At 54.2% G+C, this 22,107-nt stretch overlaps 5 protein-coding genes across 5 annotated transcripts; 3 read left to right on the top strand and 2 right to left on the bottom strand.

Moving 5' to 3' along the window:
* Positions 1–660: 660 nt before the first annotated feature.
* PG998_001081 (uncharacterized protein) lies at positions 661–4,700 on the top strand (the record flags this gene model as incomplete). Its single annotated transcript, XM_066867899.1, has 4 exons — positions 661–1,513; positions 1,580–1,738; positions 1,828–4,196; positions 4,260–4,700. 4 exons carry the CDS (start codon positions 661–663, stop codon positions 4,698–4,700), a joined length of 3,822 nt encoding a protein of 1,273 aa, XP_066736314.1.
* Positions 4,701–7,211: 2,511 nt separating this feature from the next.
* PG998_001080 (uncharacterized protein) lies at positions 7,212–7,631 on the bottom strand (the record flags this gene model as incomplete). The annotated part of the gene is made up of 2 exons (XM_066867898.1): positions 7,212–7,394; positions 7,539–7,631. The coding sequence occupies 2 exons, from the start codon at positions 7,629–7,631 to the stop codon at positions 7,212–7,214; spliced, it is 276 nt and encodes a 91-aa protein (XP_066736313.1).
* A 4,044-nt stretch (positions 7,632–11,675) lies between these two features.
* On the top strand, positions 11,676–13,663 carry PG998_001079 (uncharacterized protein; the record flags this gene model as incomplete). Its single annotated transcript, XM_066867897.1, has 6 exons — positions 11,676–11,791; positions 11,858–11,891; positions 11,950–12,126; positions 12,196–12,250; positions 12,342–12,569; positions 12,630–13,663. The coding sequence occupies 6 exons, from the start codon at positions 11,676–11,678 to the stop codon at positions 13,661–13,663; spliced, it is 1,644 nt and encodes a 547-aa protein (XP_066736312.1).
* A 1,202-nt stretch (positions 13,664–14,865) lies between these two features.
* On the bottom strand, positions 14,866–17,633 carry PG998_001078 (Condensin complex subunit 2; the record flags this gene model as incomplete). The annotated part of the gene is made up of 4 exons (XM_066867896.1): positions 14,866–15,141; positions 15,214–16,797; positions 16,854–17,442; positions 17,530–17,633. 4 exons carry the CDS (start codon positions 17,631–17,633, stop codon positions 14,866–14,868), a joined length of 2,553 nt encoding a protein of 850 aa, XP_066736311.1.
* A 1,384-nt stretch (positions 17,634–19,017) lies between these two features.
* Positions 19,018–22,037, top strand: PG998_001077 (Sodium/calcium exchanger protein-domain-containing protein; the record flags this gene model as incomplete). Its single annotated transcript, XM_066867895.1, has 2 exons — positions 19,018–21,650; positions 21,707–22,037. 2 exons carry the CDS (start codon positions 19,018–19,020, stop codon positions 22,035–22,037), a joined length of 2,964 nt encoding a protein of 987 aa, XP_066736310.1.
* Positions 22,038–22,107: the final 70 nt, after the last annotated feature.

Here is a 22,107-nt window from a genome sequence, read left to right as displayed (position 1 = left end):
ACACGCACGCACGCACGCACGCGCACCATTACAGTTGCGGCACACAAGCTCCCAACTCACGTTATCTGGGATCCCGACCCGAATCTCAGCCAGCACCTCCACTTTCAAGTTTCCATCCTATCCCTTTACCATCAAATCTATCACAACCGTTTGGCAACTTCAGCGGCGACTCAACCAATTTTCGGCTGTCATCGCATCTCGTCAATATCTGTTTGCTCGAATCGGGTTTAAGCACAACAAGCAAAGAAAAAGAAAAAAAAGGGAGAAGAGCCGGCCGAGTTTCTGTTTTCGACCCCCCCCTCTCGACATACATACCTCCTCACGGGTAGTCCCATTGTCGTTTATCATTCACCACCTACCTTGGCTACCCGCTGGTGCTAGCTGTTCGCCAACCGCCTAACGACCGCATCGCTGGGAACGGGCATGAAACAGAACCTCCAATAGATAAGGATTCGACAATACCTGCCTTCTGGATATTGTTTTGCAAGTGGGAGCTTTTATTTACACATACTTGCCCCCTCCGGTTGCCAATGAATTGGTGATTTACGACATCATTTGTGCCTTTCCTAGGCCTCATTATTCGCTCCTTACCTATTGCTCCAACCCCTAATTAGATCAACATCACCTTGCCCGCCGCCGAGTATTCGTGTCATGAGAATCATGGCCGACGAATCGGCTTTGGCAGCGGCTGCTGCCATAGTCAAGACGATAGCCGCCGGCGACCCAAAAGAGCCCATCACTGTCACGCCTTCCTCGTCAACAAAACTTCCCGGGCCAACCAGCCCAGCCAAAGATGCCCTCGAACGGGAACTGGCCGCGCTCGCTGCCAGGGTTCAGCACCTCGAGGCCAAGGCCAGCATGGCGAATGCGCCCGTCTTCCCGGCCACACCCAATGAAACAACGGTCGAGCCTCTTTTCAGTGAAGAGACATCCTCGCCCAGGTCCATAACCGGCAAGTCTCTCATGCGATCTAAGTTATCACCGATCCCAAGTATTCGCCATGTTGGCACTGAAGATCGGCCCCCAAAGGCCTATGTGTCGCTGACTGACGAAGCTCTGGAGGGATTACGTGAACACATCGACGACCAATCCAAACTCCTCGACAACCAACGCCAGGAGTTAACCAACGTCAATGCTCAGCTGATCGAACAGAAAGCTCTGCAAGAAAAGGCCCTCCGCCTCCTAGAAGAAGAGCGCGTTGCCACCCTCGAACGCGAGCTATGGAAACACCAAAAAGCCAACGAAGCCTTCCAGAAGGCTCTGCGAGAGATTGGTGAGATCACCACTGCCGTAGCCCATGGTGATCTGAGCAAAAGAGTACGGATGAATTCGGTGGAAATGGACCCAGAGATTACGACTTTTAAGCGAACGATAAACACCATGATGGACCAGCTCCAGGTCTTCTCGAGCGAAGTCTCCCGTGTCGCCCGCGAGGTCGGCACCGACGGTATGCTGGGTGGCCAGGCCATGATCGAAGGCGTCGATGGCACCTGGAAAGAGCTTACCGACAATGGTGAGTGGCCTGCATTTCCCCATGTGATTCAGGTATCGACTGTCATGAGCTAACCGTATCTGCTAGTGAACGTGATGGCCCAGAATCTCACCGATCAGGTGCGCGAGATTGCTTCCGTAACGACAGCGGTCGCGCATGGCGATTTGACCAAGAAAATCGAAAGGCCGGCCAAGGGTGAAATTCTACAACTTCAACAAACTATCAACACCATGGTGGACCAACTGCGTACTTTTGCTTCGGAGGTCAGTCGTGTAGCGCGCGATGTCGGAACCGAGGGAATGCTTGGGGGCAAGCCGACGTAATGGGGGTACAAGGCATGTGGAACGAGCTGACTGTCAACGTCAATGCTATGGCCGACAACCTTACCACCCAAGTCCGAGATATAGCCAAGGTCACCACAGCCGTCGCGCGGGGTGACCTGACGCAGAAGGTTCAAGCCGAGTGTAAGGGCGAAATCTTTGAGCTGAAGTCTACCATCAACTCCATGGTGGGCCAGCTCCAGCAATTTGCATCCGAAGTCACCAAGATTGCCAAAGAGGTCGGTACCGAGGGACGCCTGGGAGGCCAGGCTATCGTTAATGACGTGCAAGGCACATGGCGTGATCTTACCGACAATGTCAACGGCATGGCCATGAATTTGACCACCCAAGTGCGAGAGATTTCCAAGGTCACCACAGCCGTGGCTAAAGGCGACCTGACTAAGAAGATTGGCGTCGAAGTCAGAGGCGAGATTCTGGATCTGAAAAATACCATCAACTCCATGGTTGACCGTCTCAGCACATTTGCCTTCGAAGTCAGCAAGGTGGCCAGGGAGGTAGGCACAGACGGCACTCTTGGTGGCCAGGCGCGTGTCGACGACGTGGAAGGAAAATGGAAAGACCTCACCGAGAATGTCAACACGATGGCTTCGAACCTTACAACACAGGTGCGAGGTATATCAATGGTCACGCAAGCCATCGCCGACGGTGATATGAGCCAGAAGATTCGCGTTCCAGCAAAGGGAGAAGTCGCTGTCTTGAAAGAGACCATTAACAACATGGTGGACAGGTTGTCCATTTTCTGCAACGAAGTTCAGCGAGTCGCCAAGGACGTAGGCGTCGACGGCAAGATGGGCGGTCAAGCAGACGTGGGTGGCCTCAAGGGAAGGTGGAAAGAAATCACAACCGATGTGAACACCATGGCCACCAACTTGACTACCCAAGTGCGAGCATTCGGAGACATCACTAATGCTGCTACGGATGGAAATTTCACTAAACTAGTCGATGTCGAAGCATCGGGCGAAATGGACGAGCTTAAGCGAAAGATTAACCAGATGGTGTACAATCTCCGCGACAGTATCCAGCGAAACACGCAAGCGAGAGAGGCTGCCGAACAGGCGAATAAGACCAAGTCTGAATTCCTGGCCAATATGTCGCACGAGATTCGAACACCCATGAACGGCATCATCGGCATGACTCAGTTGACACTGGACACGGATTTGACGCAATATCAGAGAGAAATGCTGAACATTGTGAACAATTTGGCTAACAGCCTGTTGACCATCATCGATGACATTCTGGACTTGTCCAAGATTGAGGCCAGGCGCATGGTGATCGAGGAGATCCCGTACACACTACGAGGAACAGTGTTCAATGCCCTCAAGACCCTTGCCGTGAAGGCCAACGAGAAGTTCCTGGATCTTACCTATCGCGTGGACCATTCTGTGCCCGACTATGTCGTGGGAGACTCCTTCCGTCTACGCCAAATCATTCTCAACCTTGTTGGCAACGCCATCAAGTTCACCGAGCACGGCGAGGTCAGTCTTACTATCAGCAAGGCCGAGAACGCGATAGTCAAGCACCCCAACGAGTACGCCCTCGAGTTTGTCGTCTCCGATACGGGAATAGGAATCCCACAGGACAAGTTGGATTTGATCTTTGACACATTCCAGCAAGCAGACGGCTCGATGACGCGGAAGTTTGGCGGTACCGGTCTGGGTCTGTCGATCTCCAAGAGACTGGTCAGCCTAATGGGCGGTGATGTATGGGTTCAAAGCGAGTTCGGGAAAGGCAGTTCGTTCTACTTTACGTGTGTCGTCAAGCTCGCTAATGGCGACCTGTCCATGATCGAAAAGCAGTTGAAGCCGTACAAAGAGCACCAGGTGCTCTTTGTGGACCGGGGCCGGACGCGCTTCGGCAAGGAGATCGTGTCTATCCTCAGGAGTCTTGGGTTGGTCCCCGTAGTTGTCACCCAAGAAGGACCAAGCCGAGACTTGGGGTCTGACGAGCCACCGTACGACGTCATCATCGTCGACTCGATTGAGACAGCCCGACGCCTACGAGCTATCGATGACTTTAAATATCTCCCGATTGTCCTCCTGGCCCCAGTTGTCCATGTCAGCTTGAAATCGTGCTTGGATCTAGGTATCACGTCGTACATGACGACACCTTGCAAGCCTATCGATCTCGGCAACGGTATGGTTCCGGCGCTGGAGAACCGTGCCACGCCATCCCTTGCAGACAACACAAGGTCGTTCGAGATTCTCCTTGCCGAAGATAACCGCGTGAACCAGCGGCTTGCTGTCAAAATCCTGGAGAAGTATCACCATGTGGTAACCGTGGTCGGAAACGGTTTCGAGGCCGTGGAGAAGGTGAAGGAGAAGAAATTCGACGTGATCCTGATGGACGTCCAGATGCCTATAATGGTTTGACTTCCCTCCTTGTGCAGCCCCTTACACTCCCGATTGGACTAACGATGACTCTTGCAGGGTGGTTTCGAAGCGACGGGTAAGATCCGAGAATACGAAAGGAGTCTCGGCGCCCAACGGACACCCATTATCGCCCTGACGGCGCACGCTATGATGGGCGACCGCGAGAAGTGCATTCAAGCGCAGATGGACGAGTACCTCTCCAAACCGCTGCAGCAGAACCACCTTATCCAGACTATCCTGAAGTGTGCTACCCTTGGCGGGGCGTTGCTGGAGAAGAACCGGGAACGCGAGCTAGCACGTTCGACCGAGCAAGGCAACCACAACCTTCCGAATGGAGGCAATGTGCCGCGGCCCAGTCTGGAGCCTCGAGCTATTACTTCGACAGAGCCGCTGGGCGGCATGGCCAGCCCAGCCCTGGTGGCAGCACCAGATCAGGATGATCCACTAGCGAGGGCACGTAACGCCAGTCTTTCTGAAACTTGTTTAGCATCCAACTAACGCAGCTCTGCGGTTGTTTAGCATCTCTTACGGGCGCATAGTAACTGATGCTTCTGGCATGCCCGGTCTATCTGGACAAGGAACATCCAAAAAATACTACTCTGCCCGCTGTCCGAGTTGGCAAATCTGTCTTTCTCGCATGTATTCAGCATCAGTCAGCTTGATACCCTCTGCCCGTCACATCTCATGCATTGCGGGCAATTTTTCTATCACGGTCTGCGTTATGAAATATTCCTCGTTTTATGTTTTTATTACTCTCGTTTTCAGGACTCTTGGATGGGAAGGCTTTATGAAGAAGTACGGTTGTCCATGGAGGCCATGCATTAGTATATGATAAGGGGTTGTCGAGATCAAGTACAACCTGGTTGGGTGCGAACAGGATCAACAGAAGTAGCGGTGGCTTCTTTTTTGAGACTCTCTTTGGCGTTTATTAACTCGGGCCGGTATCTCATTTTGCGGCCTCGGTCTGTCGACTGTATCCCCTGTGGTATTGGCAGGTCGGTGGAGTCCGAGTCCGTTGCTGCATTTGCCCAGGACCTTTGAACTGGAAAGGCGTAGGATCACACGTTGCTTTGTGTGCAGTTCTAGCTGCATGTTTGAATTACTTTGCGAGGACGTGGTCACCAAGCGACTGACAGTGTACAGTGTGCCTGGGACGGGGTTTCGAGACTAAATCAGTTCCTCCAAGCCAGACCTGCCTGATGATGATCCTTCTTATAAGGATGGAGTTTTATATTGAATGATGAGTGGCGCTCGTGAATCCGCCTGTACGATGAAAATATAACTTGTCCTTCTGCAAAACCGGGCCCCAGGCTTTTCGTAAGTGCACACGTCGGCATTCTAGATGATCCAAAGTCAGGGTCGGGACTGTGCCCCTGTCCAGCAAAGATAGTCGGTTGTGTTTTTGTATTACTTGCATGCCATGCCAGGCACCATCTGCCTTGATTTACTCCTCGTACTCCATACTGCCTCCTAGTCATGTGGATGGCTGTAGGCCGATGGGAGCACAAGATTCACGGAGAGGATCGTGGGGTCTGACGCATCATGAATACACACAAATCTCCTTCGATGCGTGTCTCCGATCCACAGTAAAACCGACACCGACTAGCCCGCTTCACTTGAGATTACAGAGCTTCGGTCCAACCCGTCCACAACCCGGTGGCTTCCGCCGAGGGTCCCACGGCCAAGACCGCACGTGGCTGGACAGGAAGGAATCTCCTGTCAGGTGGGCACACTTGTCTTCTTTCGATTTGACATGTTGACTGTGGAGGGAGGAGGGAAGGAGTTGAAGGGCGACTGACTAGTCTACAGTCTGCATATAAATTGCCCGGCTGTCATCCCTATAGGCAGGGGAGAATGACAACTTTTCTCAGGTTGAATAAATCCTGTCTCCAGATCAAACAGGACCCTGGACGGCATATCACACCGAAGTCAAGACACAGCTACACCAACAAACTCCCGACCTAGGACGACTTTTCTACGGGAAACCTCACAGCCCGAGGGGTCCGGAGGGAGGCAGAGAGGGGGCTCATCCACAGGACGGCCAGCAGATATGACGAGGCTTATCCATACTACCCTCCAGCCGAAGAATGAAATACGTTTTATCTCAACCGTATCATATTGTATTGAGTGAGGTGTGAAGCATCTACCAACATGTTCGAGGTCCGCCAAACCAAGTCGACGACTGAACCTGGACCGGTTGTACTATGTGATCCATGCCACAAGGAATAGGTTGTTTGGTACAAATCTGAAAGTCAATACCGCTGATAGTGTCTTCTGCTACCGAGGCGACAATATACTAGAGGGGCGTAGGAAGTAAGCACACAATTCTTCAGTCGGTGAATGCTCTATTGCGCCGCGGCGAGATAATGCTAACACTTACACAGCATTGGAAAGATACCACTGCTCCCTATTTCCCATCCTACGTCTCCTTTTTCTTTTCTTGGCCTTCATCAGCATTGCTGCCACCCTTGTTTGAGTCAGGCGACCCGGCTGCTGCGGTCGCCTCGAATTGGGCTAAGAGCTCGTCAAGTTTGTTTTCAAGCCTCGAGAGGTTTGCCTCCATTGCGGCAGCTTGCTGCTCTCCCTGTGTGTGCTGGGTTAGCCAGCTACGCCCAAAGGCGGATGGTGGCGTTCACCAGAATTGCACGGCCAATCAGACATGGGCGAATGGAATGGGAGAATGCAGAATGCCATATTGGCCAGCTTGGTAACGCCACCTGATGCGGCACGCTGTCCGCACTTGCGGAGGATTGAGCTGCTTCTCGGAGACTATACGACACGTCTGGTTCGGGGCGGCAGGTCCGAGGCGTGCAGAATCCCATCCAGCATCGGGTGGGATTTTGGCCAGGTGAGACGAGTGTTTTCCATCCACGATCGGGGAGAAGGCCATGCTAGCAGCATATGCATCGCCAACGATCTAGACCCGGCCGGTACCAGGGTGAGTGGCACGAGTACGAGTGGTTGAAGTCCTGAAGACAGCTGTGCAGCTCCGGGTACCTATGTACACGCCTAGACGCCTAGACCGCGCAGATGCAAGAGTCCGTATGGGGATTTGGGAGGCGCATCCTGCCAATGGTATTTGGCCATGGGAAAGTCGGAACTGTGTAGGGCGCAAGAGGGAGGATTCCTATGCGAAACTGGAGGGGCAAAGGAAGGAGGCGCAAGAACGTACCGGGCGAGGTCTTTGAAGGCCTAGAACGGCCGTGGCCCGTGTCAGCCGCTCTCGTGTGAAAATGGAAAATGGTAAGATGGAAAATGGAAAATGGAAAATGGAAAATGCGGGGGTATACCAGCTGCATTTCCCATGTTTCGACGTTCCAGACTCCCTTCACTCACCTGTGCCATTTCAGCCTGAGACGACGATGCCGCTATAGGCGCGGGCCCGTCTGAAGATCCGGTGTTTTCGTTGTTGTTGCTGGTTCCGGACATGGTGGTTGAGTACGGGTGCAGTATATGTAGCGTAGCGTAGGTAGTAGACGAGAAGCAAAGGAGAGAACGAGGTCGTCCTCTGTTCACCGGCGTCGTGCAGTGTCGGATGGATTAATGCATGCGATGCAGGGATGCGGCTCAATACGACTCTTTCCTTTTTGGCAAGAACGAGGCGTTGTTCTTTCTTTGATGGCTTCTTTCCCGGAGTCAGAGCACGGTTGAGACTTGACAGCCGACGAGGCCCATGGGTTTCCGCGGCCCAGCCTCTTCTTGGGCCATTCCAAGAGTACTCACTAGTACCAGACGAGGTGAACTGGTCTCAAATAAAGAAGGGGTCTAGACGGCTCCAGGTCAGAAGAGGTGGGGGAGTCCAGATCTTTCCCATGACACCGGCGACTAACTGGCGTGCTGCGCACGTGAGATAAGAAGTTGCTGTAGCGTAGCTGTACTTCGTACAGAGAGAGTATCAAGAGAGGAGGGCATTTCGCGGCTGTCCCCTCAGTTCTGCTCAGGTACTATCGGTTTCCGGTCCTTCTCATCTTCTCATACACATGTACATGCATGCCATGCCATATAGCAATGTCTTTGTCGCTCTACTCACTACTCCTCCCTGCCACTCCACTTCACATGACATGAGCGACATCTGTTCCCGTCCCATGACGCTGGGCTTGACTCGGTCAGACCCTTATCTGCCCTATGAGCCGACTTGGAATCCAGTAGTATGTAAATGAGAGTTCGGTGACATGGTGGCCGGCCAGGTAGCATGGTCCATCTCGCCAGCGAGAACAGTCCTGCAGAAAGCCAGTCATTCCATTTCTGCCAGCACCCAACTGCACCTGCACCACCCACCACGAGAACTGACAAAGTTTTGTTCGCCGGCAATACCCCTCGTCTAGGCAAGAGAGATTCGCTCGAGCTGCGAGCCTCATCCCGCCTCTCCTCGGCCTTGATTTTGGCCTTTCCGTAAACGCCCCGTTCCTGGTGGCGGCCGCGTTCGGTACGGGACACGATGTACCTGTTCATTTGAATTGCACATCAAGTACCCCGAGTGCAATGCCTGGCACCTGGTATCCAGTGTTGCACGGTTAATTAGGTTACATGACGCATAGCTTACAGGGACGGCAGGTACTGGGCAGGCCTGGAGGGCAACAGGGAGAAGGGCCTTGGGATCCGGCTTGGGACACATTGGGCAGCATCTCGATGCATAAATCGAGGAATCACGATGGCACTCTACTTACGGGGTAAGCCACCGTGTGTTGCGGAACCGTGCAAGGTGCGAGCGGCACTGGCGTCGTTGCGTTGCTTGTTGGTCGTCTTCAACTTGTTGCTTGTCTCTGGGATTCTGCCCGGGACTAACGGGTGGGGACCTCGAAACGGTTTTCGGGGAAACACGTACGGAGTAAAGTAATAAGCAAGAAAACCAGTAAAAAACTAATGGCGGTATCGATCGCACATAACAATGGTCGATTCGCTCGCAACCTGCACACCTTACCAATGGACCAATTCTTCTCGATTCTCCCAATCATGAAGCGTTTCGGGTGCGCGACAGGAGAGTTATCGGGCAGTCTGGTCTGACCCAGCGTGCCAGGCAATCAAGAAGCACAACCACCACCCACCAGGCCTGACATAGCATAGCACCCGCGCAACCACACGGCGTACATAATTCCTCAAGGTTGAAAGGACTTGGCGGCTGTCGCTGAGAACGCTAGGATCAACTAGCCGGTCGGCTGTGCGAGACGGCCGCGGCGAGACTCGAGCACCATCTCGATGGGCCTTTCCCAGAACACTCTCGCGCTGGATGGTTTTCTTCTATAATTAAAGAGAGGGAGAAAAAAAAAAAACCCCCCCCCAAAAAACTCACGAGAGACAGCAACAGAACCACCTACATCGGCATTGCCCATGCCTGGGATCTGAGACTACGTAGTGACTTGTCCTCGGCTGCGGACGGGGGAAAGAAAAGGAGAAGGCTGCATTTGCATTGCACATCTTCCCCAACCCAGCACAAGTGTGTGCAAGGTTCACTTGACGATCTCGATCCGCTACCACACCAAGGTCGTATGATTCGGCTCTTGGGCAAAAGGTTATTGGAGAGTGTCTGTTTGTCGTTGCTGCTGCGCACAATTCCCCATTCTTGACACCTCTCATTGCATCATACGACTTGCCGCAACCTCGATGCGAAAGCAGAAAACGAGATGCGAAAGATGAATGACCAAGCCCGCATTTCCTAGGGGTCTCGTCATAACGCGCGGGCTGGCCTGGCGCCGGAAAAGCTACCAGCGCTCTGGACCGGACCACCCACATGCAAGTCGCAACCCATCCACCACCGCAAGGAGGCACCATGGAATGTGCATCATGTACGTACCAAGTCCTGTATTCCGTAGTCGTGAAGTGGCCATCGATCGATACGCATGCACGTTATTAGAATGAACAGGACAATCGGAAACCAACAGGTTTTACTCTATTGGTGGGCAGGGGAATCCGTCAACAAACCCCCTCCGCTGACCTCATAGGTCGGGGGACTAGGGGGGTCGGTTCGTACAGTTTTCGACGCAAGGCTGCCCGTTTCATTCGGCTGGCTCTGCACACATACATACACATCCACGCCAGCCAGGCAAAAGTCAACAATGAATGGCCGAGTAACGAAACTGGAGCGCGGCAGCAGCACACCAGCTCCTCCACTGTTTACTCTCCATTGATTGTATACGTACGTGGCCCTCCTGGCTCCCAAATGGCGATGGAACTCGCAATGAAACAGGGCGGAAATGGTCTTTCCATTACTCACAAATGTCACCGAACGGCAGGCGGCAGGCCTCTGTCTGAGCAGGCTAGTTACTAGTTATTAGTTAGTTATTAGTTGTTTACTCCCTCCTGTGCACACACGCACGCCTGGAAGTGCTGATGGCCGTTCGGCCTTTGCTTTGTACATGTCCAACCCTTGGAAGCCCTATTTTATCACTAGCGTCGGCTGGCATTGGGGGATGCTTGCTTCCAGGAGGCCCAGGGAGGCCCAGGGAGGCCTGCCGGATGCCTACCCAGAATTGTAGCAAGGCCCCAAAAAGCGTACCCCCTCCCAAGTGGATCAAGCCATTATTAGTGAACGGCGTTAGGCTGTAGTGGTAGGTACAGGAGTACTGCTACATCGCCCATCAGTCTCTTCTTGAGCCAGCTTAGCCCTGCCCACCGGCCATGTACCTCGCTGCCTACTAGTAGTAGTCAACTAAACAGCTCGGTAGCCGCAGTCGCAGGCCTGCCCTCCTGCCCTGCCGTAATCGAGAATTCCGTTTGACCTGCTGTAATTCGATCCTCATGTGGTGTTCCCTCGCATCGAGATCTGAATTTTCTGTCGCGATCACCATCTGACTTGATGTTCCCCAAGAATCTGCTCTGCATCCATGATGCTAATTCTTCAGATTGCCCTTAAACATTGCCATTGACCTCTCCCGGCCTGCTCACTTTCCCATTTCGTTTGCTTCATGTCACATACAGTCTGCCACCTTCCCATCCATCCTCCCAACACGGACGACCAATCCGAACCGCCGTACTACGGAACATTGACGCCGCCGCTTCGGCCCTGCACTCAACTCCTTCGCTCTGTCGCGGTTTATCGGCCTTTCCGAACCAACTAGTTCTCGGGGCTGCTCACGCCATCTGACAATCTTGCACACGCTCGACAAAGGACTGGCTTCCTACTTTTCCCCTTTGGCCCATCGATTTCGATTTCGGGCTTGGTAGCCGCCGGCCATCACGCCTCCTGAGTAGCGAGCACAAACAACTTTCGATTGGTTATTAGACCCTCGGAGTCTGAGACGGAACAATTAGGGATCGAGCTGGAACACCAAAGTGACGACAGAAACACCACGGCAAGAAAAAGCTGTCCCTGACCCAACACGAGGGAAGACTCAAGCGCCGACCAATTTTGAAACCAATTCGACAGGACAAGCTCGAGTTTTACCGAAACACGCCCGCAGACCACATCTTGGTCGTGGTTCATGGACCCAGGGGCTATCGATATCACTTCTGGCCTACGCGGCTGAAATCGCCTACATGAATCAACTCGAGCAAATCTTCGGCGAGCTGGGTATCTCTCACTACCTTGAGACCTTTGTTGATCAAGGCTTTGACACTTGGGAAACCATCCTGGACATAACCGAATCGGATCTGTAAGTCGTGGGGTTTCGGCTCTGGCTACATGTATCGGTCAGCGCTCCTGGCTAACTGATCTAAAGGGACGCACTCGGTGTGAAGTTGGGTCATCGGAGGGTACGCTGCCTTTCTCATCCCTACCTGTATGGAAACCATATACTGACTTCCCGAGTAGAAACTGCAGCGGCGTATTGCCAACTACCGTGGGCAACAAGTACCAGTCACAACCCTTGTGTCCCCGACACGCACCAGTATAGAAGATACGTCATCATCCAATGCGAACAAATTGATCCAGCCCGAGACGAAAGATGTCACAACCTCGACAAAACGCAAATACCGGCGGCACCCAAAGGTTCGTCTCATATTCGCTGCTCCATTTCCCCAACAGATGGCAGATTGCTAACTTTTTCTCAAACAAAAGGTCGATGAGCATGCTCCCGAACGGCCACCTTCGGCTTACGTTCTGTTTTCAAATAGTACGTTGTGCAACTCGTGGTTATCTGCATCCCGCGCACCTGCGTAACGTGGATATGCCCTGCCGGCGGCATCGCTGACCCCAAAATTTAGAAATGCGTGACGACCTGAAGGGTCAGAATCTCACCTTCACCGAGATTGCGAAGCTCGTTGGCGAGAATTGGCAAAACCTGGACCGAAATGAGAAGGAACCGTATGAGACGCAAGCTCAGGAGGCGAAAGAGCGGTACAACCGAGAAATGGCCGAGTACAAGAAGACGCCTGAGTACAGGGCTTATTGCGATTACTTACAAGAATTTCGCCAACGGCAGGCAGCTCATGGTTCGTCTAAGCAATAATGGTGGTCGCCGCTTATGACGCCACTGCTAACGCCTATCGTAGATAAAGATGCCTCGAAAAGGATAAAGACGGATGCGGACAGTGGATATCGAGGGAGTAGCTCCAGTATATCGATGGGATCTAATGGCATAGCTGGTGGGAGTGGCTCCGAGAGTCAGCCTGGGAGCGAGCCACCGCCAACGCGCAAGCAGCGGATGAGTTCGACCGCCTCTCAGCCGGAGACCCGCGTGTCTCCTGTCTTGAACGCACATCCCCTTCAGTATTCGCCCGATCAACTATTACAATCACCTCTTGGACCGCCACCGGATGATGCGTCGGTCGGCCCCAGACCGCGCGGTATCTCGAATCCTGCCGGACGTGATGCGCCTGCCAAGTACCCGCGCCGTCAATCAACAATTCCCGAAAGCCAACAGATACCTGAAAACTCGCCAGCATCGTCTTTGCCACCCCTCTCCGCAGCGGTGCCATCACCTGCCGCCCTTTCCCCCGAGCTCAACGGCCCCGGGGCGACCCCAAGTTTGTCCCATTCGAGCAGTTCTGCCTCGACTTACTGGTCCCGACCACCATCATTGAGGAAGGACCAGTCATCGTCGGGAAGCATATCGTCACTGGCCTCGTATTCGACACCTCGAACACCAAGTGAGGCATCATTGCCTATTCATGCACTGCTGTCGTCTAAACCTGATACGCCTTCGAGCACGCAACTTCCAGCCCCTCTTCCATATGAGACTTCGATACCTGCCAGGCCATCAGTGAGTATGCATCAGCACCCTGGTCGCCCCCCTGGTCAGCATCCGCCACCACTGCAGCAGCAGCAGCAGCATCAACCACACATTGCTGGGCGTTCATACACCAATAGCATGTCGCCAAACCAGGTGGAGCCGCACGTGGCCCCTTATCCCATCAGCCCAATCAACCATCTGCCTCCCATGATGGCCCCCCAGGCAGCGCTGGTACATCCTACGACCCAGCCGGCCCCCATCGCATCACATCCCCCGGCGCCGGCGGATGCTGGCCTTGATGGCATGAGTGCCTTGCTACGGGCCAGCGACATCGTGGGGCGGGGCAATGTGTAACGACGTTTGATGGCTTACCACACAACACACCATGGCGCTGTGCAAAGCGAGAATTTGCTTGCTAGACATCCGAAGATTCATGCCTCGTCCGCAAAACCGGTTGCTTTCTACATACGTCTGCGAGTCCGATATGCATTGGCACGTGTGTCACCGAGTGCCAGAGTTTTTATCATTTTACTGTTTTAATACCCTTCACAACCTGCGAGCATGACAAATTGTCAGATTTGTGCAGAGCAAATACAATTCTTACCAGCAGCAAGGAATCGGAGTTTGGAGGCGTATTACTTACTATACTTGGAGATATGACTGGCGTTCTTCTGGAATCACACGGGCGTCCATCATTGCGAACCAAAATTCATATACGGGGCCTTTCTGCCCCAGGCGTTTTTCTAATTATTTCATTTTCGGCGTTGCTCCTGAATCGAGCAGCTTGGATGGGTATCTTGACCGTGAGAATAGGGAAACTTGGCCATGTTTATCTACCAACGATTTACGCGACGACCGTATATAAGATCATGCCACATTCAGCTGTAGAGGCACGCGTGGTCATTATCCCACTTATGCAGGAAGTTATTTGGGAACTATGCCTACCTTTTCGACGGCGAGGCTTTCGATGGACATGGGAGTTGGAAAGGTGCGATGGGTTTCTGCAAAGCTCTTGACGACACTAGAAGGTATATCTGCGCACGGGTGTGCATGCAAGTAGAGCAGCGCCTGAAGCGTTTGCAACATCTACGCATCTATCTGTTGAGCTTTGGAGAAGAATAAATAAACTAAAAGCCCCCAAATAAAGGACCTTTGTATCCACTCATCTCTCGCTCTCCGCTCTGTGATGAATGACCATGATAGTTGGTACTTATTATCATGCTAACACTTTTAAAAGCATGTGTAACGGACGACATGGAAAATGTAACCATCTGACTACGACGAGATATACCAAAACATCATTATCCAGGGGGCCGTATATCGCAGACCTGCTCATGAAGTCATATAATCAAAGACAGACAAAGACAAGAATGAAGACCAGACTCCTCGGGTACCCAATCAGGTCCGACAACTCAGGTGGGTGGCAGAATCGCTAACCAGCAGCAGCTGTGTATGTTCTCGTCGTTCAATCGTATGCACATCATCTCCCGACACAAAGTTCCAGTGAACCGGGAATACTAATGTAGTTTTTTCTTCGAGTGAGGGGCGATGGGACATTAAGCCTCGCCCGTAATCTCCGCATTAGGATCTCTTCGAATGTCCAACTCCATCAGTTCGGGAGTATTCTCAATCACCAGGCCCTTCTCGTTGGCCAGGTGCAACAAGCAGATGAAGCAGAAGCTGGTGGAGATGTCGTCCATGACCGGCTTGGGGTAGACGGCCTGGAGGTCGTTCATGACGCTAGTGAACTTCAACGTCGGCTCGGCCTTGGGAGCCGCGGCGCTAGCCTCAGCATCCGCCGGCGGTGTCAGTACCCGGGTACGGTCCGGGTCCTGATGTCGATCATGTCAGCTGATGGTACCGAGTCAGGGTTGGGATGGGGTGGTGGTGGTGGAGAAACTCACGTCTAAACCTCCTTCGGTAGCCATGCCCTTCCAGAGCTCCTCCTTGAGTCGCCGCACGTCAACCTTCTTGGCGACTCTGGCGTATTGTACATAGTCCGGCCGCAACCTGCGAGTCGAAGTGACGAGTTGTGTTCCGAACCCGCCCATGGTCATACCGCCATCCAGCATGGCGGTGAGGCCTACATTCTCCGTCATGGGGGCTTCGGCACCGGGCGAGAAGTGGTCTCTCGCGTCCGCAAACTCAAGGTCATCATCATCATCGAGAAGACCGCCGCCGGGCAGGGGCATCTCATCGTCAAAGAAGTTTGCGTCGTAATCTCCTTGTGGCAGGGCCGTCTCATCCCCTCCGGCAGTAGTGTGAAGCGGCTCCTTGTTAGCCCAGAAAGCCTCATCCATCTCACCTTCGGGTACATTGTCTTGCTGGCCGGCACTGCCAAACATTCCAACCTTGCTTCCGAAACGGCGGTTGCTCCTCAAGCGGGCCTTGGGCTTCAGGAACAGGCTCAGCAGCTGCTTCGAGTTGAAGTGTTTGTCGTCAGGGAGCAGATTCCGAGTCTTGGACTTCCAATCCTTCTTGGGCATGCAGATAGCGGCATTGGTGCTGGCTGCCGTATAGATCTGTTCCCCTAGCTTGGGGTCAAGAGACGAAGAGAAGTCGATTTCGAATGGCTCCTTTTCTTTGCGCTGGCGTGTGGAAGCCTCGGGCTTGCCGGCGTCCTTGATCTTTCGAATCCTCCAATGCTCGGGGCCCGCCCAGTTCTTCTGCAAAGCCTGATCGAAATAGCTGAGGAGATCCTCGTGTGCCTTTTCGCCATTCTTGCTATGGTTCATGGAGATGCCATAGTCGCCATTTTCGGTGTCCATGCCTTCCACGCCGTCTCCGCCTTCCATGCCATCCTCGAGCGGGACGCTGTAGGGGCGCATTTGCGGCTCCAGCGCGGCTTCGCGAGCCCACGCCTCACCACCCTCGCCAAAGCCAACAACGTCAAAGCCGCCCAAAGCTGTCATGTCGTCAAAGCCCATTGGATTATCGTCATCGATGAACATGCCAGATTTGTTGCCGCCGCCTCCCATTCCTTCGTCGTCGTCGTTCTCTTGGTCTTTCCAGTCTTCGGCGGCGCGCAGGAATGGGATGTCCAGCGAACCAGAGGGGTCGCCGATGTCGAAATTCTTGAGTGATGGACAAACATCCTGGCCGTCCAGCAGGTTCAGATCTGGGAAGAACTTGGCGCCTAGCGCGCCAATGTCGATTTCGATATCACCTTCTTCTGGTTCAGGCTCGTGCTCGGTGAGGGTGGTAGGCTCATTTCCCTCTTCCAATTCCTCTTCCTCAGTTGTGACGTCCTCTCGCCGCCGAGGCTTCAGGCCATTTGCCGATGCATCGGTCGCATCATCACTGCTGTCGAAAACAATCCGGCCCTGCCCATCAATCATCAGATGGTTGAGCAGGAGACCCTTGGCGCCACCCTCATCAAAGTCGGCCGAGGCCTTCTTGAAAAGAGGATCGACCGAGAATTCGAGCTCGAACTTCTTCAGCTGCAACGAGGCGAAAGATGGCGCGAGTGTGGCCTCGGAAGATCGTTGCTGGCGCGCAAACGTCAGCGGTTATCAGCATAGCGAACCGTGGTAGTGGGGCTTACCCGCTTCTGCTTCTTCTTCTTGATGACATTGCCGTCTTCGTCCACTTCTTCCTCGCTTTCCTCGCCGTCTTCTTCGTCTCGGTTCTTCTTCTTGTTATTACTGTCGGCAAGGCCACTCAGCAGCTTGCCAGTCTCGGTGGCGACGCTGTCGACTCTGCTGGTGTAGATTTTGACACATCCATCGAGGGTGCAACTGGCGCGCTGGAAGTTGACGCCGTCGCCCTCTTTCAGGAGCGACATGTCATGGAAGTAGTCGATGAGGGCGAAGTTCCAGGAATTGGTGGCGTTGATCTTGTTATCGGTTGCCATCTTCATCCACTCCTCGAAGTTGGCCAGGATGGGGACACGCTTCATAGGGGTGACACCGGTGCCGCCCACATAGAGGACCTCATCGTCTTCGACCTGGCCGCGCCGAGGCGTCCGCGGGTCGGACGCCGGCGTGGCATTCTCGGAGTCCTCCAGTCTGCGGCTTCCCTTTCGCGCCGGGGTCGACGCGGCGGCTTTGATTTCGTTGATTTGCTTTTCGTGCAGGGCTTGTCGCGAATGCAGCCGGCCTCTCTTCTCCTGCTTGTCGTCGTTTAGGGGGATCCTGGCGGGCGGGCGCAACAACAACGATAAGCCTACCGCCTTGTCGCAAAACGGTGGAAGGAATTGGAGGGTGCGCATGCCAACTTACTTGATGCCCTTGACGGGTGATTGCTTGAAAGGCGATGTTTGCATAGACCCAGAGGCATTCCTACTGCCGGCGTTTGCTCGTGGAACCTGAGCAACGCGAGGCATATTGACGATGGGTAGAGTGCACAGCTCCCCGGTTGGAAAAGCAGACGAGAGAGGGGGGAAATAGCAAAGTCAAATGGTATGTATGTATGTGTGCGGTGGGTGCGCGGGTGTATGTCCGACCACTCGCGACTTTTCTCCAAATCCAGATGTATGTAGATGTGTACCTTGCTTTCTTGTTTGGCGGGGAGGGGGAGAGAGAGAGCTAGAGAGTAAACAACAGGAGCCAAACCCGATCTGCTTGTTTACGCCGCCGTGCAAGTAGGTAGGCTGGTAGGGGCGACAACCGCCATTGTCAACCCCTCCTATCCTTGCTGGCTGCTGGGCAGAAGGCCCGGCCTGGCAATCTTCCGTCGCTACTGCATCTGACGCGTGTGTTTGTGGTCTGTGAGCAGTCATTGTATTATGCATGCATGCCTTGATGCGTGCTACACCCACCCGCCACCAGCACGGACGAGCGCCAGTCCGTGTGGCAGTTGACCGTTCCTGTCCCGGATGCCAATCCTAACCGTCCCAATTCCAATCCAATTCCAGCTCCCGCTCCAGCGCCAGCTCCAGCTCCAGCTCGACCCTAAACCGTGTCTTCTGCTGTGTCCTCCTCCTCCTCCCCCCCCCCGCCTTTCCCCGACCATGGCGTTGTCCCGACTCGCCGAGTCAGATGCAACGGTCAGACGACTCCGGTACCAGCCGAGAGCCTGACTGGATTGACTTGCCGTCCGAGCCTAACTTACCGCCACCATCAGAGGCCCTCAGCGAGCCAGATGCCAGACTACCAGAGAGACACCGACTGCCCGACTACTGCCCGACAGCACGCCCTGCCAGCCGATTACCGTGCTTGAGCTAGTAGTACCCCAATCCCCAATTACCGACTGGAGGACGACCTATGGGAGTCCTGGGTTTTGTGGGAAAGAAGCGGGAAAACCGGTTGTGGTGAAACCCATTTCGACGTTCGTTTCGACGGGAGGTCGCCAACGCCAAGCATCCGCTAAGAGTCGGAGAGGAAACAGTCGATGGCCCTTCCGTCGTCGCCAGTCATTTGGCTTCGCCTGGACTAGAGCTGATTCATTTGGTGATCATTCGCGTCTGGATTGCGTCTCTTCCGAATTCCATCTTGATTCGACGTCTTCTTCATCTCAAGATATAACGTTCCTGCAGCTTGGCCCTTGGATAAACTTTCCTTCTATCTCATCTTCCTCAGCTACGAGTCTTCTCTCGTTCTTCTGCTGACCTACCAATAACACGCTTCTGATGTCATGCCCCCTATAATCAATCATAGCCATACACCTGATAACACGCCGGTTGGAACCCGCCTGCTCAATCAAACCTGCTCGCTTCGTTTCGTCTATGGCGCGCCACCAGTCTGCTAGATACGCCCTCATATTCCGCAATGCATAGACCTAGAGTCTTGTCCGACAGGGGCGCGAGGGCTACGAGATTCGCGAGGTGCACTTCACGTCCATTCTACATCACCGTGTTGATCATCACCCTTCTTGCCGTCTACAGTCTCTTTGTGCGCGGCCCGGCCCCATCCCGTCAGCATGCCTCTTCGGCCCTGACTAAACGCTCTGGCGAGGACTGCCGTCTAGTCCATCATGCCGCCAACCAATGTGCCTTCGTCCGCCGCAACTGCATGGACGACGAAGCCGGTCTGATCTCCTATCTCTCCTTCTACTATTGCACCCTAGGCCGTGCCCAGCCTGTGGCCTTTGTGATCCTGGTCGCCTGGCTTGGCCTACTATTCACCACTATCGGTATTGCGGCAAGCGACTTTTTCAGTGTCAATCTGAGCACCATTGCCACCGTTCTAGGCCTTAGTGAAAGCCTAGCTGGAGTGACTTTCCTAGCATTCGGCAATGGCTCCCCGGATGTCTTCAGCACCTTCGCCGCCATGAGCTCCAACAGCGGTAGCATGGCGGTTGGCGAGCTTATAGGTGCCGCTGGGTTCATCACCGCTGTAGTAGCTGGCTCCATGGCCCTGGTGTGCGAGTTCAAGGTCAGCAAGAAGACCTTTATCCGCGACCTTGGCTTCTTCATTGTGGCTGTCGCCTTTGCCGTCGGGTTCCTACACGACGGCCACCTGCATTTGTGGGAGTGTTGCACAATGATAGGGTATTACGTATTCTACGTCATCGTCGTTGTGGGCTGGCATACGGTCTCGAAGAGAAAGGCGGCGAGAAGGCTACGTTCGGGTTCTTCTCAGGGCCTCGTGGTGGATGGATCGGCGGCGGATCAGGGCAGCCGTATCCTGGAGTCTTATAGGGACGGCCTAGACCATCTGCATCCCAGGCGTAGCAAGCCTACTTCTTTCGACGGTGCAATGCTGGAGGCAGGACCCAGAATTGAACTCGACAACCCTGACGATGACGAGGACGATGACAGCGATGCTAACAGCGATGTTACCAGCGATCATCGCCAGCAGATCGCTGTTGAGATGGCTGCAGAAATGCGCGTTTCGCGACCTCGTGGCAGGCGAACTACCACCACCATCACCCCAATCAGGCCCAGTCTCATAGGGGCCCTTGAGTTCAGATCAGCCCTGTCAACGTTTGAGGAAGTAGACGCCATACGGCCTTCAGTCTATAAAAGGAGCCATTCCACGGACTGGCTGATGCATACTCGAGCCGGATCTCACGACCATACGGCCCGGGCCAACGGTGGCGCGCCAAATCCGCAGGGCTTGGCACCCGCAGACGCGACGGCGACGAGAGCGCGTTCGCGTTCGTCTGGGGCAATCCCGTCTACTTTGGATGACGACCTCGCCCAAGCACCTCCCAGGCCTGCAAAGAATCTGGGCGGCGCTCGAAGTCCTTCTGTGCGGACCGTAGGGGGCAAACTAGCCCCTCCTCAAACGGATTCCACAGGCCATCTTGCTGTTCAAGAGCCTTCAGCGGATGGTGGACCGCATCGAGCCAGGCCGCAGGGCCTACAGCTTCGAATCCCTGTCCCCAGCCCGCCCGGCAGCGAGCACTCTTCCCCTGCCACATCGCCATTTCCTCATTACACGGAGTCGCCCATGATATTGTCGCCAACCAACCCCCCTGAAACCCTACTCCTGCTTCCATCGCCGGCCGTCGAGCCGAATCCGTTCTCGCCTGCATTCATGCCAAAGCCCAACCGGAAACAAGGAAGCTGGTGGCCTCGCGCTGTTTTGCCGTCACCACATGTTCTGATGAGCACTTTGTTTCCGACACTGCAGGGATGGCGAAGCAAGTCGGCATTGGACAAGTTTATGAGCTTGATCTCGGTGCCTAGTATCTTCCTCTTGGTCATAACGTTACCAGTGGTGGAAAATGAAGTCACCGATGGAGACTCGGATCCAAGCATGGTGGAGCATCCAGCACCTGGTCTCGGGAACGCGCCGGCGCCAGTGTGCCACGAGCCTGATGGCTGCATAGAATCCGAGACGGAATGGCAGCGATATAGACGACACACAAGGTCTCGGAGCGCCTCACGTCCCGCATCCCCGGGCCCAATGGTAATATTGGCTACTCCTGACTACGGCACTGTGTCTGGTTCAGGACGCGGCATAGAACCTCAGTACGAGCCCTTTTACAAAGCCGATGCCGAGTTTGGACCAGACGACTCATCATTGAACAGTGACGATGGTGGATGGAGCCGTTGGCTACTCATCGTACAAATTTTCACTGGCCCGCTGTTTGCCGTGTGCATTATCTGTGCCAATGCAGCAGAGGATCTGGAAGACCCCATTCGAGTTTTTGTGAAATCTATTCTCGGCTCCCTCGTTTTCTCTCTAGTGCTGTTGGCAATGTTGCTGGTAACTACTTCGTATGAAACACGGCCCAAGTACAATTACTTGTTTTGCTACATGGGCTTCATCATCGCCGTTGCTTGGATTTCAACCATAGCAGGAGAGGTCGTGGGGGTGCTGAAGACAATTGGCGTGGTCCTGGACATCTCTGAGGCCATCCTCGGATTGACGGTCTTCGCGGTGGGCAACTCGGTCGGGGATCTCGTGGCCGACATCACGGTTGCTCGCCTTGGTTACCCGGTCATGGCTCTGTAAGTCACTTTCCCCTAATCTGCCGCCCGGATGACGAACTAACATTCGATGATAGTTCTGCCTGCTTTGGCGGTCCCCTGCTCAACATCCTGCTTGGAATTGGATTGGGAGGGGCGTATCAGACCATTCACGCCGCCAACCACCATCACCACAAGCATCCTGACCGACCTGTCCATTACAAGGCTTACACCATCGAAGTCACCCCTACTCTGATGATCTCGGCCGTGGTGCTCCTGATCACGCTGTTGGTGCTCCTGGTCGTCGTTCCGTTGAACAAGTGGATCATGGATAGGAAGATCGGCTACGGCTTGATTGGACTGTGGACGGTTGGCACTGTCGCCAATCTGGTGATTGAAATGACGGGGTTCTGGGGCGACGAGTCCTAGCACTGTATGCATGTGCGCGTGTGCGTGTGTGAACAACTTGGTCATTGTCATCTGGACCGAGGAGAGTGTG

The sequence above is a fragment of the Apiospora kogelbergensis genome (assembly GCF_038363985.1).
Source record: "Apiospora kogelbergensis strain CBS 113332 chromosome Unknown utg000001l_segment0_segment0, whole genome shotgun sequence".
NCBI lineage: Eukaryota > Fungi > Ascomycota > Sordariomycetes > Amphisphaeriales > Apiosporaceae > Apiospora > Apiospora kogelbergensis.
The sequence above is the reverse complement of the archived record's forward strand: the minus strand, read 5'-3'. Positions and strand labels throughout refer to the sequence as shown.